Source organism: Heterodontus francisci, chromosome 10, assembly GCF_036365525.1.
Source record: "Heterodontus francisci isolate sHetFra1 chromosome 10, sHetFra1.hap1, whole genome shotgun sequence".
Lineage (NCBI taxonomy): Eukaryota > Metazoa > Chordata > Chondrichthyes > Heterodontiformes > Heterodontidae > Heterodontus > Heterodontus francisci.
The window spans coordinates 24292704-24317325 of NC_090380.1; the positions used below are offsets into that span (position 1 = coordinate 24292704).

Here is a 24622-nt window from a genome sequence, read left to right on the forward strand (position 1 = left end):
ATCTCAGCACCTGTTTCTGGCTGCTTACACTGAAGCCCCTTGGGATGTTTCTCCATGTTAAAAGGTGTTATGCAAATTCAAGTTGTTGTACATCTCAGAACAATTTTAAAAGATTTTATTTTGTTACTTTTTACCTTACACAGGTTATATACACAAAATCAGCATGGATTTACCATATCATACCATGTTCTCTTATCTCCCACCCCATGTTTTAGTATATAGATTAATACAGCAGGTACTTGAAATGAAAAAATAAAGAGAAAATCTCCAGTTTCTTCCCACCTAGGGAAAGAAAAAGTTAATTGTAGTGTATTAAATTCCAGTCGAATATAGCCCACTATTGAAATCAGTAAAAATCTTGCTGTTAGCCTTTTCTCACAAGCTATTATTGCACCTTTAAAAAGTCTGCTTGCATCTTATACTTCCAATAGTACTTAAGCTGAGATGAAAATTGCAGATGTACAAAATAAACCCTGTTTATATCACTATGTTTAAAAAAAGATAAATGCATTGCACACCAAGGGGGAAAAAAAAAAGTGATTTTCTGGGCTCAGCACAGAGCCTGGACTGGTTGTCTTCAGCAATTATTGCTCACAGATGAGTGTTTCAACAGCAACACTGCTTTCAAAATGGCGAATTGTGAAACATTTCATTACATCTCGCTTTTGGATACCTGAAAAGAATTTCATTGAATAGATTATTTTATCTTCAGAATGTAGCCTACATCAATAGGAGCAACACAAACAAAAAGTCATTAAACAGTCTTTTATATTGAAAGCAAACATCATTCAGCATGCCATGCAGTGTTGGGGTATAGATTTACAGTTTCTACAGCCAGTTTGTAATTTGAGAAAATGTATTGCTCCAAAATAGAAGAGAAACAAGTCCACCTGGTCACAATCACCTGAGGAACACAGTACAAAGAGTGAAGTTAACTCATGCAATCAGAACTTGAATTCTGACATGGGTGATGTGAACATAATTCAAACCCCAGCATATCTTTTTTGCAGTCTATAAACTAAGTCTTGGCACCACCTTGATATCTGGTCAGCTTCTATATTTATGAAGATTAAACAAGGGTCTACTTCATACTTGACTCAGACCACTACTGTGCTGCTTGACTTGTAGATGGACATTTTCTCCAAGTTAAATTGGCATGGCTGAACCCATTCTGTTTGGCTCTGACCAAACCTTACTATTGGAGCCCAATTCCATTCCTCTCCCTAGCAGCATGCTCAAGATGAATACAATGGTATGGCAAGCTTGGTGTCCCATTTAGCCTTGGATGGAGTATCAAACCCATCAAGACTGCCTATGAAAGATCACCCACTCCCTAAAATGCTCATCCATGCCCAGCACCTCCATGCTCAGTTATCCTCACTATTCTCCTGGGTTCCTAGCTAAGTAATTTGTCCAAAAACCCTGCTACCACATCCTATCCTAGCAACCAAAATTAAAAGTCAACTTAATTTACAAGTTTCCATATTCTGCCTAAATCTGACCCCTCCTCTGGCCATTAAGGACAACCACATAACCCTCTGCTCTTCCCATTCTGACTTTTGCATTTTCTTTTGATAGAGTCTTCAACCAACTGAGTCCCTCTCAAACTTTCCTTTAACCCCTTGGCCTTGCTAGCAGCTTCCCCCCCCCATTCAAAAGCCTTCAGTCACCTCCTGTAATTGTTCTCTCCCAATCTTCTGCTTTCATTTGTGGCAATTATATTAATGGTACTGTATAAATGTCAGTTGCTGTACAACCTGACAGTTCAGTAGAAGCAAAAAACCCATTTGCAACATACTGGCTCAAAGAGCAGGTGGGTTAGTTCTTTTGTTTAATGACCTCACTTCCCAGCTAAAATCAAGGATCTGTACTTTTATATGACCTTCAATTCATCTTTATTGACAATACAGAGGTCGAATTGTATTTTTAAGCAATAAGTTTGCAGTTAAAAGAATAAAAGGAACTTAAAAATTGGTCAATCCAACCTAAATTCCCAATACTAGACAGGAGTCAAACTCAGCAAAAAAAAGCAGAGTATGCCCATGCTTAGTCAATATTTTTGTAACCAGTCATAAGATTGTTTACTTTCTCCTCTTCACCATGCAGCCCCTCCGCCCATAACCCCACCGCCCCCCCATCCCCCTTCAGGCAGATGGCAGCTCTGTTGTACCTCACCCAAATGGCCATTCCACACTCATGCCTAGATACAGACTGTCAGCAGGCTATTCAATTTAGAAGGGCACCACAACCACACTGCTCTTGTCCTCAGTGGACATTTACTTCCTGGACGATACTATTCAAAGGCCAATCAGCACAAACTCTGAATGACTTCCACCTCCTCCCAAGCCAGGATTGACATTATAACATCCACAATGACTGTAATCAGCTAAAGCACCAGAGACCAGGAATCAAACCTACTACTTCCTGATCTGAAATTCCCAAACACCACAATAAATTTTTCTACTAAAAAGTGGTGAGATAGCACTTTATATTCAGCCAGTGCTAACGACCAACACCAAGTCAAGAGTAGATCAAAACACACATGGACAAACACCACTTAATTGTGAAGTAAATGTTCATTTTGACGCTGGTACTGGCAAAACAGGCCAGTGAGAATAGTTGGCAGTATTATGGAATTCCCCAAGCATGGATACAATTTTGGTCCTTTACCAAGGAATATTACACTGCTCAAAAGGTAAAACTGGGACAGTTAAAAAGCTGTCTTAATGTCTTGATTTTACATGACTATGTATATTAAATTACCTTTTCCAAGCTCTCTGCGTTGAAGCTTGAAGGTCTCCTTTCCATGGCAAAGGCGAGAGATAAAGTATCCAAGCTCATCCACGTTTTCAACGTAATCAGTAACCATCATCTCTTCATGGATCAAGTAAGATTGGGGCAAGTACGTCCCAGCCTGTTCAATAGTTAATTGAGGACTTGTTTAAATTGAAACCAAAACTTGCAACGCAAGGCATATTTTGATAGGCAGTCTCAAAATATTTTACACCTCTTCACTATTCATTGATCCTAAATGAAAGTGCATGCATGGATATCAGATGAGAACAGAATTAGGCTCAGCCACAAGAATATCAAGACACACATGAACATGCAAGCAAAATAACAGATGAAAACCAGAACCCTCAAAGAGGTAACATCTTCAGTAAAGGGGGGGGGAAAATGTTAGTATTTCACATCACTGCATCATTTCTCGAAGTGGTCCCATTTAAAAAAAAATAAAATCTAACAATATTGTCTAAAAGTCAGAGGTTTACAGCACAGAAACAGGTCCTTCAGCCCAACGCACCTGTGCTGACCATCAAGCACCCGTCCAAACTAATCCCATTTTCCCACACTTGGCCCGTAGCCTTGTATGCTCTGGCGTTTCAAGTGCTCATCTAAATACTTCTTAAATGTTGAGCGTCCCTGCCTCTACCACCCCTTCAGGCAGTATGTTCCAGATTCCAACCACCCTCTGGGTGTAAAGTTTTTTCCTCAACTCCCCTCACCTTAAATCTATGACCCCTGGTTATTGACCCCTTCACTAAGGGAAAAAGTCTCTCCGATCTAACCTATCAATGCCCCTCAATTTTGCATACCTCATTCAGGTCCCCCCTCAGCCTTCTCTGCTCCAAGGAAAACAACCCTAGCCCATCTAGTCTCTCTTCATAACTGAAATGCTCCAGCTCATGCAACATTCTGGTTAATCACCTCTGCACCCTCTCCACTGCAATCACATCCTCCCTAGTGTGTTGACCAGAACTGTACACAGTACTCCAGCTGTGGCCTAACCAGCATTTTATACAGCTCCATCATAACCTCCCTGATCTTATATTTATGCCTTGGCTAATAAAAGTATCCCATATGCCTTCCTAACCACCTTATCTACTTGTGCTGCTGCCTTCAGTGATGTATGGACAAGCACCCCAAGGTCCCTCTGATCCTCTGTACTCCCTAGGGTCCTACCATCCATTGTATATTCCATTGCCTTGTTAGTCCTCTCAAAGTGCATCACTGCACACTTCTCAGGGTTAAATTCCATCTGCCACTGCTCTGCCCATCTTACCAGCCCATCTATATCATCCTGTCATCTAAGGCTTTCCTCACTATTTACGACACCAATTTTTGTGTCGTCTGTGAACTTAGATATTTTATATTCACGTCTAAATCATTAATGTACACTACAAACAGTAAGGGTTCCAGCAGCGATCCCTGCAGTATCCCACCAGTCACAGGCCTCCATTCACAGAAACAACCCTCGACCATCACCCTCTGCCTCCTTCCACTAAGCCAAATTTTGAATCCAATTTGCCAGATTACCTGGATCCCATGGGTTCTTACCTTCTTGACCAATCTCCCATGTGGGACCTTATCAAAAGCCTTACTGAAATCCATGTAGGCTACATCAACTGCTTTACCCTCATCTACACATCTATTCACCTCCTCGAAAAATTCAATCAAGTTAGACATGATCACCCCCTGACAAAGTCATGCTGATTATCTCTGCCTCTCCAAGTGGAGATTAATCCTATCAGAATTTTTTCCAATAATTTTCCTACCACTGATGTTGTAGGCAGATGAGTCTAATTACCTGGTTTATCCCTACTACCCTTCTTGAATAATGGTACCACATTCGCTGTCCTTTCGTCCTCTGGTACCTCTCCTCTGGCCAGAGAGGATTTGAAAATGTGTCATAGCCCCTATCTCCTCCCTTGCCTCATATAGCAGCCTGGGGATTTATCCACCTTGAAGCCCGCTAATACAGCTAATACTTCCTCCTTTGCAATGCTATCAAGTACATCACAAACCCCTTCCCTGATCACTCACCTACATCTTCCCTCTTCATAGTGAGCACAGATGAAAAGTAATCATTCAAAACCTCACCTATGTCCTCTGGCTCTACACACAGATTGCCTCTTTGATCCCTAATGGGCCCGTTTTTCCCTGGTTATCCTCCTGCCCTTAACATACTAAAAAAAAAACCCTGGGATTTTCTTTTATCTTGTCTGCCAGTGATTTTTCATGCCCCCTCTTCGCTTTAATTACTTTAAGTACTCCCCTACACTTTCTATACTCCTCTAGGGCCTCCACTGTTCTCAGCACTGAATTTGCCATAAGCCTCCTTTTTTTCCCCCTTATCCAATCCTCTATATGCCTTGACATCCATGGTTCCCTTGACCTGTTGGTCCTACTCTTCACCTTTATGGGAACACATTGGACCTGAACACTCAATTTCCTTTCTGAATGACTCCCACTGGTCTGACGTAGACGTCTATACAAGAAGCTGCTCACGGCCAGATGCTGTTTTATCATATTGAAATCTGCCTTCTCCCAATTCAGTACTATGATTTCCAGTCCATCTTGGTCCTTTTCCATAACATTAAATCTTAGTTATTGTCACCATCACTCCAACTGTTTGGAGGCCTGTAGTACACTCCCAGCCAAGTAACAGCCCCCTTTTTCTTTTTAAGTTCTACCCATATGGCCTCATTAGCAGAACCTTCTAAGATATCATCCCTCCTTACTGCAGTAATTGACTCGATCAACAGTGCAATGCCACGTCCTCTTTTTAACCCCCTCCCCTATCACATCTGAAGATTCTATACCCTGGGATATTAAGCTGCCAGTCATACCCTTCCCTCAACCATGTCTCGGTGATAGCAATATCATAATCCCATGTGTTAATCAATGCCTCAATTCATTGGCCTTACTGGCAAGACTCTCTGCATTAAAATAGATACAATCCAGCCTTGCGTTATTGGATTGTGCCTCAACAGGTCTACATTTACTCTGCCCTCCAGATTGACTTAGCTTCGCATTTATTTTTGATTGTACATCACCCCTTACTGTGCTTCCACTCTGTATCCCATCCCCCTGCCAAATTAGTTTAAACCACCTTGCCCCTGCACACCCACCCCCCCCCCCCCCCCACCCCACAGACAGCACTAGCAAACCTCCCAGCAAGAATGCTGGTCCCATTCCAGTTCAGGTGCAATCCATCCAACTTCAACAGATCCCACCCTTTGCCAGAAACAGGCCCAGTGATCCAGGAAACTGAAGCCCTCCTTCCTGCACCATCTCCTCAACCATGCATTCATCCGCTCTAACCTCCTATTCATATACTCACTAGCCCGGGGCACCAGAAGAAACCCCAGATATTACAACCTTTGAGGTCCTACTTTTTGATCTGCTACCTAGCTCCCTAAATTCTTTTTGCAGGACCTCATCCCTCTTTCTACCTGGGTCATTGGTAGCAACGTGGACCACGACCTCCAGCTGTGCAGCTTCACCCTCCAGAATACTCAGTCAGTGATATCCAAGACCCTTGCGCCAGGGAGGCAACATACCATCCTGGAATCATGTCCACAATCACAGAAATGCCTCTGTTCTTCTAACCACAGAATCCACTACCACCATTGCCCTCTTGTCCCTTTTTTTCCATCCCAGCACCGATATTCCAGTTTTGACTCAGTGCATTCTCCAGAGGAATGCTCTTTCCCATCGGTACCCAGAACTGAATACCGGTTAGAAAGTGGGATGTCCTCTGGGGACTCTTGCACTACCTGCCCTGACTTCTTGGCCTGTCTGGCAGCCACCCAATCACCCCTCGACTGTGCTTGCCCAGGCACCAGCTTATTTCAACTAGCAAGCACCAGCTCGACTACCTCCTGAAACGAGCGATCCACGTAGTACTCCACCTCGCAGATGTGCCACCGTGACTCCAGCTGCCGCTCGAACTCCAAAACCTGAAACTCAAGCTTCTGCAACCGCAGACATGTTCGCCAAGGTCACATGGCACATCCATGATTTCCCACATTGCAAAGGAAGTACATTCTGCTTGGCCAAGCTGCTGTACCATTACTCAACTTTATAATGAAAACTTGCTAGTTGAAATAATTAGCAGCAATTTACAATCAGCTTTTATCCCCTGCACCTTTGAGGCTGAGAAAGAAAAAGACCAAAGAGCACCTTCCACCACCCCAGCCAATGAAGACACCCACACTTAACTTACAGCCTCACTCCATGCAAACAGCACTAGTATAGCCAGTAAATAATTTGCAGGTAGTTATCCTCAGGCTTTAATTTAAAAAAGGAACTTTTTTTTTTTTTAACTCCAATCTCAGCTATCCATATGCAGTAACAGCTGCCACCCACTGATCAATCAGCACACAATTAGTGATGTCACTATTCTATTTCTCACACTAAATCCAAACAGAGCGTGCGCAGAAACAGTCAGAGAGCCTGCCGCTGCCCTGGTCGTCAGGCAAGTGAAGGGCCTCGAGCCCCGCTCTTTCCTTTATCGGTCTACTTCCAGTACCAACTCCTTCCAGATCCACCACTGCCCCAGATTTCAGGTTAGATGTTAAAATTCTGAGTAGCAACTTCAAACTTTCATTCAAAAAGCATACAAGAAACAAAATTCCCTTGAACTGCAGAACACATGTCAAGGCAAAAGCAGGCTGTGTTTAACTCTGGATTTGTTTGAGCAGAGTGTTTTTGGGCATACGAAACTCAGTGGACTTTGAAAATGCCAGCCCTGTTTTTGTTATGTGCCCTATAAATACATGGCCTCCCAATAAACAAATTTCTAGGAATTTATTTTTTTTTTTTAAATAGGCAAACACCATTTTGTACAGGTAATTTGTGAACCACATTTCAACTGTGCATAGAATCAGAAATCACTGCATTTCAATTGTTCTCAGGTGGTGAGGAAATAAGGTCGATGGAGGAAAACAAATCTCATTCAGATCATAAAAGGACAACACAGTAAGAGGCCTTCAGTCCACTGTGCCCCTACTGGTGCTATTTCTTCAAATGCAGTTGTCTCCTTTAATCCCACTTCTCAACATTTCTCATTTAAATATTTTCTCTTTCCAAATGCTTTTAAATTCTCTCAGGTTATGTTGTAGTCTGTCCAAATAGTCCCTTGCTGTGAAGCATCACATATTCTAATAACCCAATGTAATAAAAGTTCCAATTTCCCCCTCCATTCTTATAATCCTCACTATTACACCTCCTTATTACCAATTTGCCAATGAAAAGAAAGTGTTATTTACCATGTAAAAGTTGATAAAGGTATTGATTGGCCCTGTAGCAAATAGGGCATTACTCTGCATCTTGCATCCCCACAGAACAGTTGGTTTCAGAGACCATGTTATATTTTAAAATATTGCATAAGACCCAATCAAGGTGAATCTACTCCAACTAGTGGAAAGCAACTTTTAAATTTAGAGTCCAGATGGTCCACTGTACTTTTAATCTTATAGAAAAATAGCCAGAACAAAGTGACTCCTCTATACCCTACAAATTCAATTTACTTGTGAGCAGACTTTATTCTGCTTGTAGGTTTAAATACTCACACTCCCCCAGACTAGAGACCTCCATATCACACCATGCTGTCCCCATGCACTACTGTAAAAGGGTAGGCACATGTACTATCACTTCTGTATCAAAGCAAAAACAGAATTTTCAGAATATCTTATGAAGATGGCAGTATATTTCTGGCATCAGGTCCCAATCTCCCACTCAAACACACTAAAGCAGTGAAGTGTGATGATACCTCTAATCAGCAGCCATGTGGCAAATTCTAACTTGAGTAATTTCCATGCAAAACAAAGTTATGACAAACATGAGAAACTGGAAACTCCCAACTCTCAATGTTAAACAACCGATTAGAAAGCAGAGTTCTATGCAGGCAGTCAAATGCACACCCACAAAGCTTGTGTTGTGCAATTCCCTAAAAATTAAACTGAGCAATATTATTCCATATTGCTCTGACATCAATCTGAAGCAGGTAGCTACAGTGTAATGACAGCCCAAAAGAGGATTTGCCATCTGAGGGCCAGTCACAAAAATCCCCTAAAGACCTGTAATTACCAAAAAGAAATGTGGACCTTGGATACCCATTTGAATACTTCTAGCTGGATTTGCATACTGAACTCAATGAGGATCATGTCAATGACAAAAGAAAACTATAGCATTTAATAATCAGTTGGAACAGTGATAAATTAAAATCACAAACTGATTCCAGCAGCAGTGGCCATTTGGGGTGTAAGTTTTAGAAATTAAGAATGACATTCTTGAGGACCTCAACTAATTTAAAAAGTAGTATTTCCTGTTTTAAAACAGTATAATCAGATCTGGATCTTCCTCCAAAGACATTGAATTAAAATTTGCCAACACCCAATTCTGTATTTACCTCAAGCAAGTTTGCATATAGAAGGGTGAAAGTCATTTAGCTGATATTATGCCTTAACCAACATCCTCGGGATAACATATAAGGGGAAAAAAATCTAATTGTATAAGTGCATTTGTATTAAGTGAATTGCAGTAATTACCATTATCCAATGTATAAGAATTAGATTTCATAATTTCATCAGTTACTATTACCAGCCCATCAACTTGCTCAACTACAATCCACCTTGCATGGGACTACTCTTACTGCCAGATTACCCTCGCTTCTCCCAACAATTACTCCCCCCAAGAGAAAGTGTCATCTAATCACTACTTCCTGATATACCGAATCTTCTCTTGCTCTTCTCTATTGCTGGGCCTTGGTCCTTACTTAGGTTTCTCAAAGCTACCCTTTTCAGTTCTTGGTATTCGCAAGTTTTTATTTTTAAACAAATAAAAAATCTTCCAGAACATTTTACACAAACCATAAAAATTAGGGGCGGAGCAAAAGACCCACTGAGTGGAGGGTGAGCAGGAGGCAAGTTCAACAAGCATCATTTATAGAAGACAGTCAATAGGGAATGGAGAAAATGAAACCTTGCAAGTCAATCTATACGTTAGTTAATATATAATTTCAATGAACAAATAATCTACAAATGGAAATGCTCTCAACACACCAATATTGAGACAAGGAATTGGAGTAATATACAATAGCATTTGTTGAATGCGAAAACTATTATGGCATGGTTCAACAGTTGCCAGCTGTAGTATCTCACTTAAGTCTTCCTTCACATGGCCCAAGAGTAACAAATTAAAGCTATGGGGGCTTCAACTAGCATTCACAAATACACTCAAGTAGTCAATGGATAGTTAGCATTTTCTCGTTTTTCTTGTTCCCTTGCCTCAAGTTTGACAACAGGCCAACTGTCATACTATTGTTATCCCAGTCAAGGTTGTTCTGGACCACATTAAGCAGGGGTCAAATTCAAGAACTACCTTATGGAGAACCACACAATCGACTAGGAGAATCAAGAATTTGGATATATTTTTCAAACTTAGCACTTTTCAAATGACCTGGGCTACATAAATCTGTATTTTGGGTCAATGTTCTCATTAACAAATTTGCTTAGACCAGAAAATAGCCAGTAATTAGATTTACGTACCTTGATGTTGATTAGCAACTCAAACAAGTTGCGTGGTGGCATCACAATAGTTGAATTTAATGGAATCATGTAGCATTTGTTCAAACTCAGATCCAGATATGCTGTCAGACCCTAGGGAAGAAATATATTTTATATAGAGCACTCAAGCCAACTTCTGTTTAACATGCAAACCATTTTAGATTTGCAGGACAACTAGACTGAAAAACACAATGTTTTGTTAAACCATAATTAGTTGGGACTTCAACACCAACACAATCTATTTGCATAACTAAATTTGTTTATATTTGGACTAAAAAAATCATTTTTGCATACATGTAATTTAAAAAATCTGAAATCTGATCACAAAATACTTAAAACACAATGAAGTGTACCTCAAAAAAAAATTTAAATTTGTAGAACAATTTTATAAAAAAAGCACATCAATACAGCAATTAATACATGCCCTGTGGAAATCATGAACAATATCTGCTGGATCACCATCAGCAAATTCTGGCACAAGAACATTGATCAGTTCAACTCCATCGTCCTCCAGGATCCGAATGTTTTCTTCAATGGATTGGTATGGAGCTACTTGTGGGTCAGCATCAATATCTGGGACAAGATAGTCTTTAGGATCACTGTACTTGAGGCCACAAAAGAAAACTTCACCTTCCTGTAAGAAATTAACATGAAACAATCAATGTTAAAATTTCATTGTAATCCTATTAAAATTAGATGTGGGTTTTATTATTTTTGCCAGAGAAAGGATCCATGATCCAAGGAGCAGGTGTTCAAGAGAACACTGAATGGAATTCAAAGAACCCCCAAACCATCGCTGGATGATTAATACAGCTGGATAAAACAATAGTAGAATTCTAGTATGGGTTATAGCTAATATTGTCGTTTGCTCTTGTGCCAAAAGCATACTGAAGTCAGAAATTAGCATCAGAATAGCTGCATGTAGTGACCAAATACTCATTTAGCAGCTGAGTATGATCAAGTTAAATGGAAGCAATTCTCAAGTTTCTAACAACTTACATAGTTCGGCTGCAAATGTGATTCGCGTTCAGCCTTTTGACTATGTTTGAAATGCTGAGTGGTTCAAAAGGTGCAGATGCATTGCAAACTATTAATATGAGCATCTGTACAGTTTATCCTGGTCACTCCTCATTATGCTTTTCTTTCCATTCATACTAAAATGTGGAATTTTGGGGAGTATGTCATTCCGAAGGAGCTTGTGTTACAAACATGCACCAATTGTTCTATGACTCCTTTAGCAGGTGGGGAAGACAGGAAAGATTTAATTTAGCCATACTGAAGACTCAGCACAGTTGGAAGATTTTAAAACCATTTCCTTCCACCACCAGTGGTGTGATCACTGGTGCAACAAATCCTACTCTGTTTAAGTTTTCCTGCTCAATTATTTGTTTTTCAAAATATGCCGTAATATTCAAAATACACAATACAACCATACAGGCTTGTAATATGCTGGGAAAACACTGCAAGCAGAGTGGAGCATACATGACAAAAATCCTCCCTTATTTGTTGAAATGAAAAGCACAATTTTCAGGCTCACCGACAGGTTATCGTGGGTTGGAAAATCCAACCTTTAACCTCGTATACTCTATTCCTGTAGCACCTGATCATTTTTAAAAGTGGATAAATGCCCAGGCCTCCGGAGTAAATTGGAATCAAAGATCAGCAGGAACAATGGACTGCCTTTAAAGGGGAGATAGTTCAGGTACAGTCGAGGTACGTTCCCATGAGAGGGAAAGGTCAGAGCTCCCTGGAGGAGGAAAGCAAGTGAGCAAAATGAAGCAGAAAGAGGGCGTGTATGACAGTTGATAATACAAGTGAGAACAGGGCTGAATATAGAAAGTTCAGAGGGTAAGTGGAAAAGGAAATACGAGAGGCAAAGAGAGTATGAAGACTGGCAGCTAACATGAAGGGGAACCCAATGTTAATCTGTTAATTGTGCATCAATTCTTTAATTATATGCAAGTGCAGGGTGTTAATTGGGGTTTTACTTGAGCACTTATAAGCAGACACTTACTGAGATTGGGAGGTTTTTTGCTGTGTTAGTTATCCTTTTACTCTGTACAATAAATATGAAACTGAGTGAAGATAAGCCTCAGTATAATCCTTCCACAACAAGCTTTCTAGAATTTAGCACCCAAAAGTACACCCAAACAGCATTTGAAGTGCCAGAACAGGTTTGTCAGCAAAGTTAAAGCCCATGGAATAAAAAAAAGGACAGTGGCAGTATGGATACAAAGTTGGATGCATGACAGGATGGCAGTGAACAGTGGTTTTTTGGATTGGAAGGTTTGCAGTGAAATTCCCAGGGGTTGGTATTAGGACCACTCCTTTTCTTGACCTATATTAATGACTTTGGTTTGCAGAGCACAATTTCAAAATTTGCAGATGACATAGAACTTCTAAGTACTGCAAACTATGTCGAGGATAGGGATAAACTAAGACAGGCAGGTGGAATAGGCAGACACATGGCAGATAAAATTTAATGCAGAGAAAGGTGAAGTGATACATTCTGGTAGGAAGAACAAGGAGGCACAATATAAAATAAAGCATTCAATTCTAAAGAGGAACAAAGGGAACTGGGGGTTTAATGCGCACAAATCATTGAAGTTGGAAGGGCAGGTTGAGAAAGTGGTTAAAAAGACATACAAGGGATCCCAAGCTTTTTAAAAGAGGCATTACAGGATACAAAAATCAAGGAAGGTTTTGTAAACCTTTAAAGAAGTGCTGGTTCGGCCCCAACTGGGGTATTGTGTCCAATTTTAAGCATTTCACTTTAGGATGGGTGTGAAGGCATTAGAGAGGGTGCAGAAACAATTTACAAGAATGGTTTCAAGGATGAGGGTCTTTACTTACATGGATAGAGTGGAGAAACTGGGGGCAGTTCTCTTTGAAGAGAAGGTTGAGAGGATATTTGTTAGATGTTCAAAATTGAGGGGTCTGGACAAATTAGAGATAAACTGTTCCTATTTTGGGAGTGGAGGGGGGGGCGAGAGAAGGTCAAGAACCAAAGGACACTGATTTAAGGTGAATGGCAAAAGAGCCAACAGCAACATGAGAAGCCTTTAAATGCAGCAAGTGACTAGGATCTGGAATGCACTGCCAGAGTGTGTGGTGGAAACAAATTCAATTGTGGCTTTGAAAGGGAATTAAATATCTGGAGAAAAAATTTGATGGGCTCCAAGGAAAGGGCTGGGGAGTGGGAATAGCCAAGTTGTTCCTGGAGAGAGCCAGCACAGACACAAGCCAGTGGTTGCAGCAGAGAAGGAGACCATTTTACGATATTATGCTGCCAACTTTGAATTTCGGATCTATAAATCAGAAAATGCGGCCAAAGATACAGCAATCAGCTGGAAACCTTTGAGGAAGTGTTAATTTGATGTGACATCATGGTCGACCATAAAAATGCTGTTTAATGCTGCTCTGAATAGCGGGAAACCCTTTATGCGAACTTCTAAGTGTTATTCCTTACTTCTCCCTTTCTCGGATGGCAGAGATTCTCACTGAGGCATAGCTCCTTCACATAAGAGACCAAGGGATTTTTCACATGGTAAAGTCTTGGAATAACTTCATCCTTGCACTACAAATTTAAAATTCCAGCTCAAGTTTTTTTTTAAAAACCTTCATATTTTGTTTTTAAAAAGTAGCAGTGCATAAATTTGTACTTTCCTTTGGAGAATACTAACATTTTATGTTAAAGGCTTTGAGGAATGGGACATGACGCTTTGTCTTAAATTGTGTCAACAATCCAAAGCAAAAGTTTATAAACATATATTCCACATACAAAAAAAAATATTGTATTTTAAGGCTCCCAGTGGTAAAGTGAATGTGTAACTAAGCCATTTGGAACAGGAGGTCTCAGATTCAATACCAAGGTTTGACTTGGCTGTACCAATTTAGGAGATCTGCAATCAAATGGAAATAAGGGTGCAACAATTCATCTCAGCTAGGTGCAGGTGGGAAAAAGGCAGTCAGCTGGGCTACTGCCTGCTATAAAGTGCAAGTAGGTATCAGGCAAGAACAGGATCAAGCTTGTTTGAAACATTGCTAAATAGCCCAATTATGTCTCGGTTCAGCAGCATAGAAGGGAATGGGAATTGCACCTCAGCAGGAGTCTGATACCTTCAGGAGAAATTGGCAAAAACAGTTCTACGTAGTGTTCACATTTCTTCTGATATAGTGCAAGAAGTGCACGAACAATTCAACAAAACATTACTATAAATTGAACATTTTTAAAAACTGGAGAACAGCAGGATCTAATTTTTGCCCTCAGACAATTCAGGTGGTACTTATGATTCTATGACTGTGGCTACCAGTCACAACAGTACAGTACCATTCAGCCTATCGAGTCTGCAACAACTCTTTCAAAAGGAGCAATCCAGTTAGTCCCACTCCCCTGCTCTTTCCCTATACCCCTGTAAATTTTTCAACCAAGTATTTATCCAATTCCCTTTTGAAGGCTACTATTGAATCTGCATCCACCACCCTATCAGGCAGTGCATTCCAAATCTTAACCACTCGTTGCATTAAAGTTTTTCCTCATGTCACCTCTTGGTTCTTTGCCAGTCACCTTAAAGCTGTGCCCTCCAGTTATTGACCCTTTAGCCATTGGAAACAATCTCTATGAACACTATCCAAACCCTTCATGATTTTAAACACCTGTCAAATCTTCTAATATTCTTTGCTCCAAGGAGAACAACCCTAGCTTCTCCACATAACTAATCCCTCATCCCTGAACCATGCTAACAAATTTATTCTGTAATCTCTCCAAAGCCTTCACATCCTTGTTAAACTGTCGTCCAGAATTTATATTTATAAAGCGCAGGATCCCATATGCTTTATTAACCTGTCCTGCCACCTACAAACATTTGTGCACAAACAGCCACACGTCTCCTCTTACCCGCACTTGAAAATTGTACCAGTTTGTATTACCTCTCCTCATTCCTCTTTACAAAATGTATCACCTCACTTTTCTGCATTGAATTTAATTTGCCATGTGCCTGCCCATTCCAGCCTGTCTATGCCCTCCTAAAGTTTACCTCTATTACCCCATTTCAATCCAAGTTTTTTTTCAAAAAAGTATTCTTCTTTTCTTTTTCTTTTGGGCCTCCTTATCTCGAGAGACAATGGATACGCGCCTGGAGGTGGTCAGTGGTTTGTGAAGCAGCGCCTGGAGTGGCTATAAAGGCCAATTCTGGAGTAACAGGCTCTTCCACAGGTGCTGCAGAGAAATTTGTTTGTTGGGGCTGTTGCACAGTTGGCTCTCCCCTTGCGCCTGTCTTTTTTCCTGCCAACTACTAAGTCTCTTCGACTCGCCACAATTTAGCCCTGTCTTTATGGCTGCCCGCCAGCTCTGGCGAATGCTGGCAACTGACTCCCACGACTTGTGATCAATGTCACACGATTTCATGTCGCGTTTGCAGACGTCTTTATAACGGAGACATGGACGGCCGGTGGGTCTGATACCAGTGGCGAGCTCGCTGTACAATGTGTCTTTGGGGATCCTGCCATCTTCCATGCGGCTCACATGGCCAAGCCATCTCAAGCGCCGCTGACTCAGTAGTGTGTATAAGCTGGGGGTGTTGGCCGCTTCAAGGACTTCTGTGTTGGAGATATAGTCCTGCCACCTGATGCCAAGTATTCTCCGAAGGCAGCGAAGATGGAATGAATTGAGACGTCGCTCTTGGCTGGCATACGTTGTCCAGGCCTCGCTGCCGTAGAGCAAGGTACTGAGGACACAGGCCTGATACACTTGGACTTGTGTTCCGTGTCAGTGCGCCATTTTCCCACACTCTCTTGGCCAGTCTGGACATAGCAGTGGAAGCCTTACCCATGCGCTTGTTGATTTCTGCATCGAGAGACAGGTTACTGGTGATAGTTGAGCCTAGGTAGGTGAACTCTTGAACCACTTCCAGAGCGTGGTCGCCAATATTGATGGATGGAGCATTTCTGACATCCTGCCCCATGATGTTCGTTTTCTTGAGGCTGATGGTTAGGCCAAATTCATTGCAGGCAGACGCAAACCTGTCGATGAGACTCTGCAGGCATTCTTCAGTGTGAGATGTTAAAGCAGCATCGTCAGCAAAGAGGAGTTCTCTGATGAGGACTTTCCGTACTTTGGACTTCGCTCTTAGACGGGCAAGGTTGAACAACCTGCCCCCTGATCTTGTGTGGAGGAAAATTCCTTCTTCAGAGGATTTGAACGCATGTGAAAGCAGCAGGGAGAAGAAAATCCCAAAAAGTGTGGGTGCGAGAACACAGCCCTGTTTCACACCACTCAGGATAGGAAAGGGCTCTGATGAGGAGCCACCATGTTGAATTGTGCCTTTCATATTGTCATGGAATGAGGTGATGATACTTAGTAGCTTTGGTGGACATCCGATCTTTTCTAGTAGTCTGAAGAGACCACGTCTGCTGACGAGGTCAAAGGCTTTGGTGAGATCAATGAAAGCAATGTAGAGGGGCATCTGTTGTTCACGGCATTTCTCCTGTATCTGACGAAGGGAGAACAGCATGTCAATAGTCGATCTCTCTGCACGAAAGCCACACTGTGCCTCAGGGTAGACGCGCTCGGCCAGCTTCTGGAGCCTGTTCAGAGCGACTCGAGCAAAGACTTTCCCCACTATGCTGAGCAGGGAGATTCCACGGTAGTTGTTGCAGTCACCGCGGTCACCTTTGTTTTTATAGAGGGTGATGATGTTGGCATCGCGCATGTCCTGGGGTACTGCTCCCTCGTCCCAGCACAGGCATAGCAGTTCATGTAGTGCTGAGAGTATAGCAGGCTTGGCACTCTTGATTATTTCAGGGGTAATGCTGTCCTTCCCAGGGGCTTTTCCGCTGGCTAGGGAATCAATGGCATCACTGAGTTCCGATTTGGTTGGCTGTATGTCCAGCTCATCCATGACTGGTAGAGGCTGGGCTGCATTGAGGGCAGTCTCAGTGACAGCATTCTCCCTGGAGTACAGTTCTAGGTAGTGCTCAACCCAGCGGTCCATCTGTTTGCGTTGGTCAGTGATTATGTCCCCCGATTTAGATTTGAGGGGGGTGATCTTCTTGATGGTTGGCCCAAGAGCTCTCTTCATGCCATCATACATTCCTCTGATGTTTCCGGTGTCTGAGGCCAGCTGAATATGACTGCATAAGTTTACCTCTATTACCCCATTTCAATCCAAGTTTTTTTTCAAAAAAGTATACATTAAGATTAAGTTGCAAATTTCAGCCCAACAATGAAATGTACTACACAAGTATTGCATAACATGAAAACTTACTCTTGAGCAATAGTGCAGTTTATGTTATGGTTCAGTTTATCCACACAAAGAAATTAAGCTTTGCTGGACAAGTTAGTGCACAAAATTAATTTAAATCTGACTAAGGATGCCTTGTCATCCTTGCATCTAAGAACATCTGCACTCCATCACACATTTAATCTTAACTGTCAAAGCATAAGATCAGGTTTAAAAAAAATCCAATTTGGCAGTCTCCTACCTGCAAGATAAAGTACCTGTACAGATATGCACCACCAACCACCACACCAGACAGCATAAGCGCTAGTCCAAGACACATGCACCAGCACCAGACACGCGACTGGCGTCTAAATGGAACATCCTCTGGATCCTATATTTAAAAAAGAAGAAATGTTACTTCAGTATCATAGCAAGCACCAACACTGCAAATGTACAGATTTCTGCTCTTTAGAGAACTATGTGTCTAGCTCTCCATATTTCATTTGCTATTGACTAGATGTTTACCGGAGATCATACATTGTTATTAATTACTTTCAATACAATATTGAAAAGACTGAAGCCATTGTTTTCAGTTCCCGCTACAAACTTCATTCCCTAGCTAACAACTCCATGGAAATTGTCAGCCTAAACCAGTCTGTTTGCAACCTTGGTGACATGTTTGACCAGAGATGTGCTTCCAACCACATTCACAACAGCACTAAGGCTGTCTATTTCCAACTCCATTGCAGACTTTGCCCCGGTCTCCACCCATCTGCCTCATTTGTGCCTCTTACCTCTAGACTTCACTATTCCAACACAATGCTAGCTGGTCTCCCACATTCTGCCCTCTGCAAGAATAAGGTCATCCAAAACTGTGCTGCCCTTGTCTTAACTCTCAAAGTCCTACTCCCTTATCACCCTTGTGCTCGCTGACCTACACTGGCTCTTTGTCAAGCAACATCTTGATTTAAAAATTCTCATTCTTATTTCTAAAACCCTCCAAGGCCTTGCCCCTCTATCTCCTCTCTTTCTCCCCCAAACTTTCAAGATATCTGCATTCCTCTAATTCTGGTCTTGAGCATCCCTGATTTTAATCACTCCACCACTGATGGCCACACCTTCAGCTGCCTATGCCCTAAGCTCTGGAATTCCTTCCCTATATCTCTCTGCCTCCCTATCTCCCTTTCCTCCTTCACCCCATAAAACCTACCTCCTCGACCAAGCCTTTGCTCAGCTGACCCAATATCTCCGTACATGGCTCTGCCATTTTGTTTTATAATGCTCCTGTGAAGAACCTTGGGACATTTAATTAGATTAATGGTTCTAATAATTTGTTGCATCAGCTGTAATATGCAACTTCAGTTTGACCCCCTTTTTTTAATGTCACAGCTCTACCAGCACTTACACTACTAGAGACAATGGTTTTGAAATTCATAAAGATCCTGCTATAATCCCCATGACTGCATCCTCCCCTCACACCCCAAAGAGAATGAACAGTTGAATATTTTTGTCTACTACTGTTAGAAATTGTGGAGTACTTGAGAAACCCAACAAAAATGCTACCATGTTCATCTCCAAATGCTCAGTTGAAGGTTAGTGCTGGAACCAATCATTACTCAGTCTGACATCTATTTAGAATTAAACATTACAAGTTTACACCTTCTAACTGAAGACAAATTTCAAAATGAATCTTAGTGTTCAACTGAAACCCCAGTTAATGCCCACCACCTGTATACAAACATAATTAGTATACAATTAACATTCTCAAGCAATTTTCAGAGCGAGCACCATTTTATCTAATATGCTTTTTCTGCATTGCAAAAGTGCACTTGAGTAGCTAAAATGCATTGTGCAATGTAGATGATATTGCTGGGTTAAAGACAACAAATCTTCTCTAGTAAATTAAAAAACCGAATTATATAATAATTTGAATGATAATGTTGAGCAAGTATTCTCTATTCAACCAACAGATGCCCAATACATGATCAAATGCACAACGAGGACCTTGACTAGGATTTTAGAGTTACAATTTTATAAGAATGTCATTTCCAAAATATTCTACTTGTTCAGGTTAATTTAATTGCAACATAAAAGATTGGGGGATGCACAGTACAAAGATATTCATTCTTATGATATAGATTGGGGGGCCTTCAAAGAGGAGTTGGTTTGAGTAGCGTAGGAACAGTCCCGAGAGGGAAAGAAAGGGAATTCAAAAGGTACAGTCCCCTGGATGACAAAAGATAGAAAAAGGAGGCTCATTGTAAGGCTCATTCTATATTCAGCTTGGTTCTCTGCTGCATTATGAAAGTAGAGAGGAGATCTAAAAGGGAATAAGAGGAACAAAGGGATGAGAACAGATTAGTAACTAAAATAAAAACCCATAAGTCTTCTATAAGCACACAAGAAGAGGGCAGTCAAAGGAAGAGGCAGAAGCATGGCCGAGATACTAAATGAGCACTTGGCATCTGTCTTTACTGAAGAGGATGACGCCCATGTAGCAGGAAAAGGAGACAGTAGTGATTGACGATAAAAAAAAATAAAGAGAATGTACTTAAAAGGCTGGCAATCCTCAAAAGTAGAACAGTCACCTCGTCTGGGAGAGGATTTTTTTATTTTTTTTTATTATGTCATTGGATGTGGGAGTTGCTGGCAAGGCGAACATTTGTTGCCCATCCCTAATTGCCCTTGACAACTGAGTGGCTTGCTACGTCATTTCAGAGGGGAGTGTGGATCTGGAGTCACATGTAAGCCAGACCAGATGAGGACAGCAGATTTCCTTCCCTAAAAGGACATTCGTGCACCAGTTGGGACGGACCCGACTGACCTTAAACTCCACCAGCTGTTGGTGGGATTTAAACCAGTATCCCCAGAGCATTAGTCTGGGCCTCTGGATTACTAATTGAGACACATTACCACTATACCGCCATCTCCTAGGAAGCCAAGGGAAGCAAGGGTGGAAATCGCAGGGACTCTAGCTGCAATCTTCTAATCCTCCTTGCTTATGCAGGTGGTGCCAAAGGCCTAGAGTTTGTAAATGTTACACTCTTGCTTCAAAAAAAAAGGACTAAATTCAGCAACAAGTCAGTCAGCCTGGTGGGGAAACAAAAAAAAAATACAGAACAGAATGAATTGGCAGTTGGCAAAGAATGGGCCAATAAATGTATGACAGCACAGATTTGTTAAAGGCCAATCAAGTTCTTTGATGAAACAACAAAAGGATTGATGAGAGTAATGCAGTTCACGTATATACAAACTTTCAAAAGGTGTTTGACAAAGTAACAATAGACTTTTTAAACCCCGCGGGCTTAAAGGAACAGTGGCAATGTGAATATAAAATTGACTAAAATACCAAAAGCAGACAGTAGTGGCAAATGGTTGATATTTTTTTAAAGACTGGATGGAGGTGTTGCTCAGTGTTTAGTAATGGGACGACTCTTGATATATATTAACTTGGACTTGGGCATACAGGGCATAATTCAAAAGTTGCAGGTGATACAAAACTCAAATTGTTGTAAACTATGAGGACAGTAACAGACATCTGGAGGACATAGACCAGTAAAATGGGCAGACACAGGGCTACAGGGAAAGAGCTGAAGAGTGGGACTAATTGTATTGCTCTACCAAAGAGCCAGCACAGGCACAAAGGGTCAAATGTCCTACTTCTGTGTTGTATCATTCTATGATAGTAGTATCTTGCTCCTCGAATCTAGAGCAGACGTGACTTTTGTCAGACATTAAACAGCAATGGTACTAGTTTACGAGAAAGCCATTTGGACTATGGACTTTTTCCTTTTGCTAAGCAATTATGAAATGGGGAAAATCCGCCAGGTTGCATCACCACCTCCCAGACACTAGTGTAGGTCTTCAGTTAATACTGAAAAATACTGGTATAGGAAAGGAATATATCTACAGGCAAAAAGTCAAAATGAGAATTAGGGAAGATGACCACAAATATAGTTGAAAAATATGGGATTAGTAAATGTCTTTTTTTTTTAAAAAAAAAGACAAGTGGAGCAGACAACTGAATTCATAGTGGAGGAACAGAGCTGAAGGGGGAGAAAGAGGAAAGAGTAGAGTGCCAGAAGGCAAAAGTCAGGAACAGGAGAAGGAATATATGGCTGGAGTAGTTTGCAGAGGCCAAGTTGGGTACGGCTGTGGAGGGATTTAAGGAAGCAGATTTTAAATTCAGTACTAAAGGAATGAGGGAGCACATGTAGTCAGCAAGGATTGGGCTAATCGGCAGCTGAATTTTGAGCAGGTTTGAAGGATGGAAAACCAAAAATAAAAGAACCTGGAAGTAGCAAAAACATACACAAGGATTTTGGTTCCATTCAGTTAAGGTGGGATGAAAGTGAGCAATGTTTAAGGTGGAACTAAGCACTATTAATTTTGCATTTATGTTCCCTTGTTCTAAATTCAACTAGAAAATCTATTTTTATCTACCCTGCCTCATTCCTTTACAAGTTTAAAGAAAAATTTATTTATATTGTGTCTTTAACATAAAATATTCCAAGACACTTCGAGGCATTATAAAACAAAAGGACACCATGCTACATAAGGAGTTATTACGTCAATGAGGTAAGTTTTAAAGAATGTCACGCTTACGAGAAGTGCAATGAAAAAGACTCAAACTGAAGTGTTAGAAAAAAATTGACTTCACCTTTAAAAAAAAATGCTGCAAAAGATGGCCACACGTGCAATCGAACATGGCCACACAGTTTAAAACAAAGGATACCTAACAAGGTTGAGGGGTGTCACCTGCACCCATCCTAAACCATTTCTGAATTGAATGGGCTGTTCTGAAACAAAGATGTGAAGTTGCCTAGGCCATTGTCGATCACCAGAAGGAGATCGACCCATGTCTCCCAGCAGAGGCAAGATATAGCAAATTTTTACCTTAAAGTCAGGCCTTGCTTCCAGCTAAGAGGGTGGGAGAAATCCAGCAAGCCAGAAGGGAAGTACCCTGCTGTAGAATTCTACATCTTTACTTATACAGCAGTGAATTAGAAGTAATCCTCTCTTCAGCTGAACTTTCACCATGAGAGAAACCTACTAACCACTCAGGCCTGCAACCAGAACTTGACTTCCAAGAGAATTCAACAGGTTTACCATGATTCCTGAAACCTACCCCACTTACAACCACTTACCCCTTTTCCTCTCTATCTGTCTCTTCTTGTGTGCATGCAAATGTGCGTGGATGCAGTTGCAACAAGTTCAGGATACGGCGTACCAACTAGAAGGACAAGGGCAGCAGAAAGGAACACAACCACTTGCAAGTTCCCCTTCAAGTCACACATCCTGACTTGGAACTATATTGCTGTTCCTTCACTGCTGCAGGTTCAAAAACCTGGAACTCCCTCCTAACAGCACTGAGTGTACCTACACCAGTTGGACTGCAGAGGTTCAAGGCGGCTCGCCACCACTTTCTAAAGGACAATTAGGGATGGGCAACAAATGCTGGCCTTGCCAGCAATGCTCACGTCCCATGAAATAAAAAAGGAGCTGGGTCTGTGTACCTGTTAAAACAGATCAAATCACCCCTTAAACATTTCTGCTCTAATTAAAAAATTTCCAATTTTTAAAAAATTATTCCTTGTCTCTCCTCACACTAAATAACACCCTAGTTGAGTCAGGGCTATCCCCTCCATTGCCTCAACATCCTCCCGATGATGTGGAATCCAAAAACTGTACAGTATCTACAACTGTGGACAATTTCAAAGATGGAGGAAACAAGTCACTATTTCACAGCTGCACATTGTTCAACAAGAACAGTTGAACATAAGTGCAAAAAAAAGATTTACAGGGATGGTACCAGAACAGATATTAGAGCTATCAAGAAAGATTGAACAAGTTGGGACTTCTATGTTTAGAAAGACTTAGAGATGACCTGGTAAGTCTTCAAAATTATTAGTGAGTTGGACAGGGTAAATGTGAAAAGAATAATTCCACTTGCAGCAGAATTCAAATCTAGGGACCATAAATAGAAGTTACTAATAAATGCAATAGGGAAATAAGGAGAAACATTTTTTCTAATTAGAACGTAGGGCTTGCCACCATAAGCGGTGGAGGCAAATAGCTTGGATGCTTTCAAACTGAAACTTTACGAGTACCTGAGAAAAAGGATCCTTTTACTATCAGGTTTGCTACCCTGCCTTGTGATTTTGAATAAGTCTTTCTCTCTGCCTTCTCTTCAAGGAGAACTGCTACTAATCTTTCTTGCTGCGTTTTCCTGACGTTCTTAAGTATCTTGGGACTTTTTTTAAAGTTCTATACCGAGAGGGATAAAGATATTCTACCTGGAAGTTGGAGTGAGAGCATCGGTTTCGTTATATGAAGTAGCACTGCCATTAGAGATTTTATGTACCACCTCATCTGGTCAAGAAACATTCCCCCGAAACCAGCAGAGAAACAGAGTTGGCCGGAGACACAGAGTTTCAAGCCGAGCTCTTTGCTTGAAGCTAGTGTGTAGAGCCGGGAGTTCCCAGTGACGCCGCCGCTTCCTCCGGAGGGAGGGGGAGGAAGAAGCACTAAACACAAGGAGGATGAGCCCCGCGCACCGTCAGCCATTTTACAGCCGTCGTTCGAAAGGCCAAAGTCCGTTCTTTCCACAGTCGAGATTGGGGATGTTTACCAGGCCCAAGCTCCCAGACTGAGAAGAGACTCCTCCGTTACTAAAGGCTGCATGTTGAGCTATAAAGTGAGAAGAGAAACCCCAATCTCTAGCTCACCAACACTATCGGAACAAGCCGCACCGACACGGCTTCCTCTCTTACACAGGGCCCGGGACAGCCTATAAATGCCAAACCCTCCTTCCTGCGCCCGGGAAACGCACCTTCTCGGGGATAATGAGCGCCTCGTTGTTCTCATCCTTCTTGGGCTCCTTCTGACTCAGGGACGAGTTAAATGATACTTTCACCATGGTGGAAAAGTCAGGCAGCACACATCCAACAACTCAATTCACCACCAACTGAGTTCAACCGCCTCACTCCCTTCCTTTAATCATCCGCGTGACGCAGCTCCCAAACAACATGAACTCCCTCCCAGCTCATA

At 41.6% G+C, this 24622-nt stretch overlaps 1 protein-coding gene across 1 annotated transcript; it reads right to left on the bottom strand.

Moving 5' to 3' along the window:
* Positions 1 to 100: 100 nt before the first annotated feature.
* LOC137374346 (integral membrane protein 2B-like) lies at positions 101 to 24622 on the bottom strand. The gene is made up of 6 exons (XM_068040275.1): positions 24405 to 24622; positions 17835 to 17963; positions 10777 to 10986; positions 10335 to 10445; positions 2764 to 2914; positions 101 to 673 (listed from the first exon to the last, which is right to left on the bottom strand). The coding sequence occupies exons 1-6, from the start codon at positions 24489 to 24491 to the stop codon at positions 585 to 587; spliced, it is 777 nt and encodes a 258-aa protein (XP_067896376.1). The 5' UTR covers positions 24492 to 24622; the 3' UTR covers positions 101 to 584.

What these genes read in the sequence shown, in the direction of transcription:
- LOC137374346 (XM_068040275.1), bottom strand. Translation starts at nt 24,491, where the DNA reads ATGGTGAAAGTATCATTTAACTCGTCCCTGAGTCAGAAGGAGCCCAAG. An exon ending in ACAGGTACTTTATCTTGCAG is followed by an intron (nt 10,987 to 17,834) that starts GTAGGAGACTGC and finishes AATTTCTTACAG; the next exon opens with GAAGGTGAAGTTTTCTTTTG. An exon ending in AGTTGCTAATCAACATCAAG is followed by an intron (nt 2,915 to 10,334) that starts GTACGTAAATCT and finishes ACTATTGAACAG; the next exon opens with GCTGGGACGTACTTGCCCCA.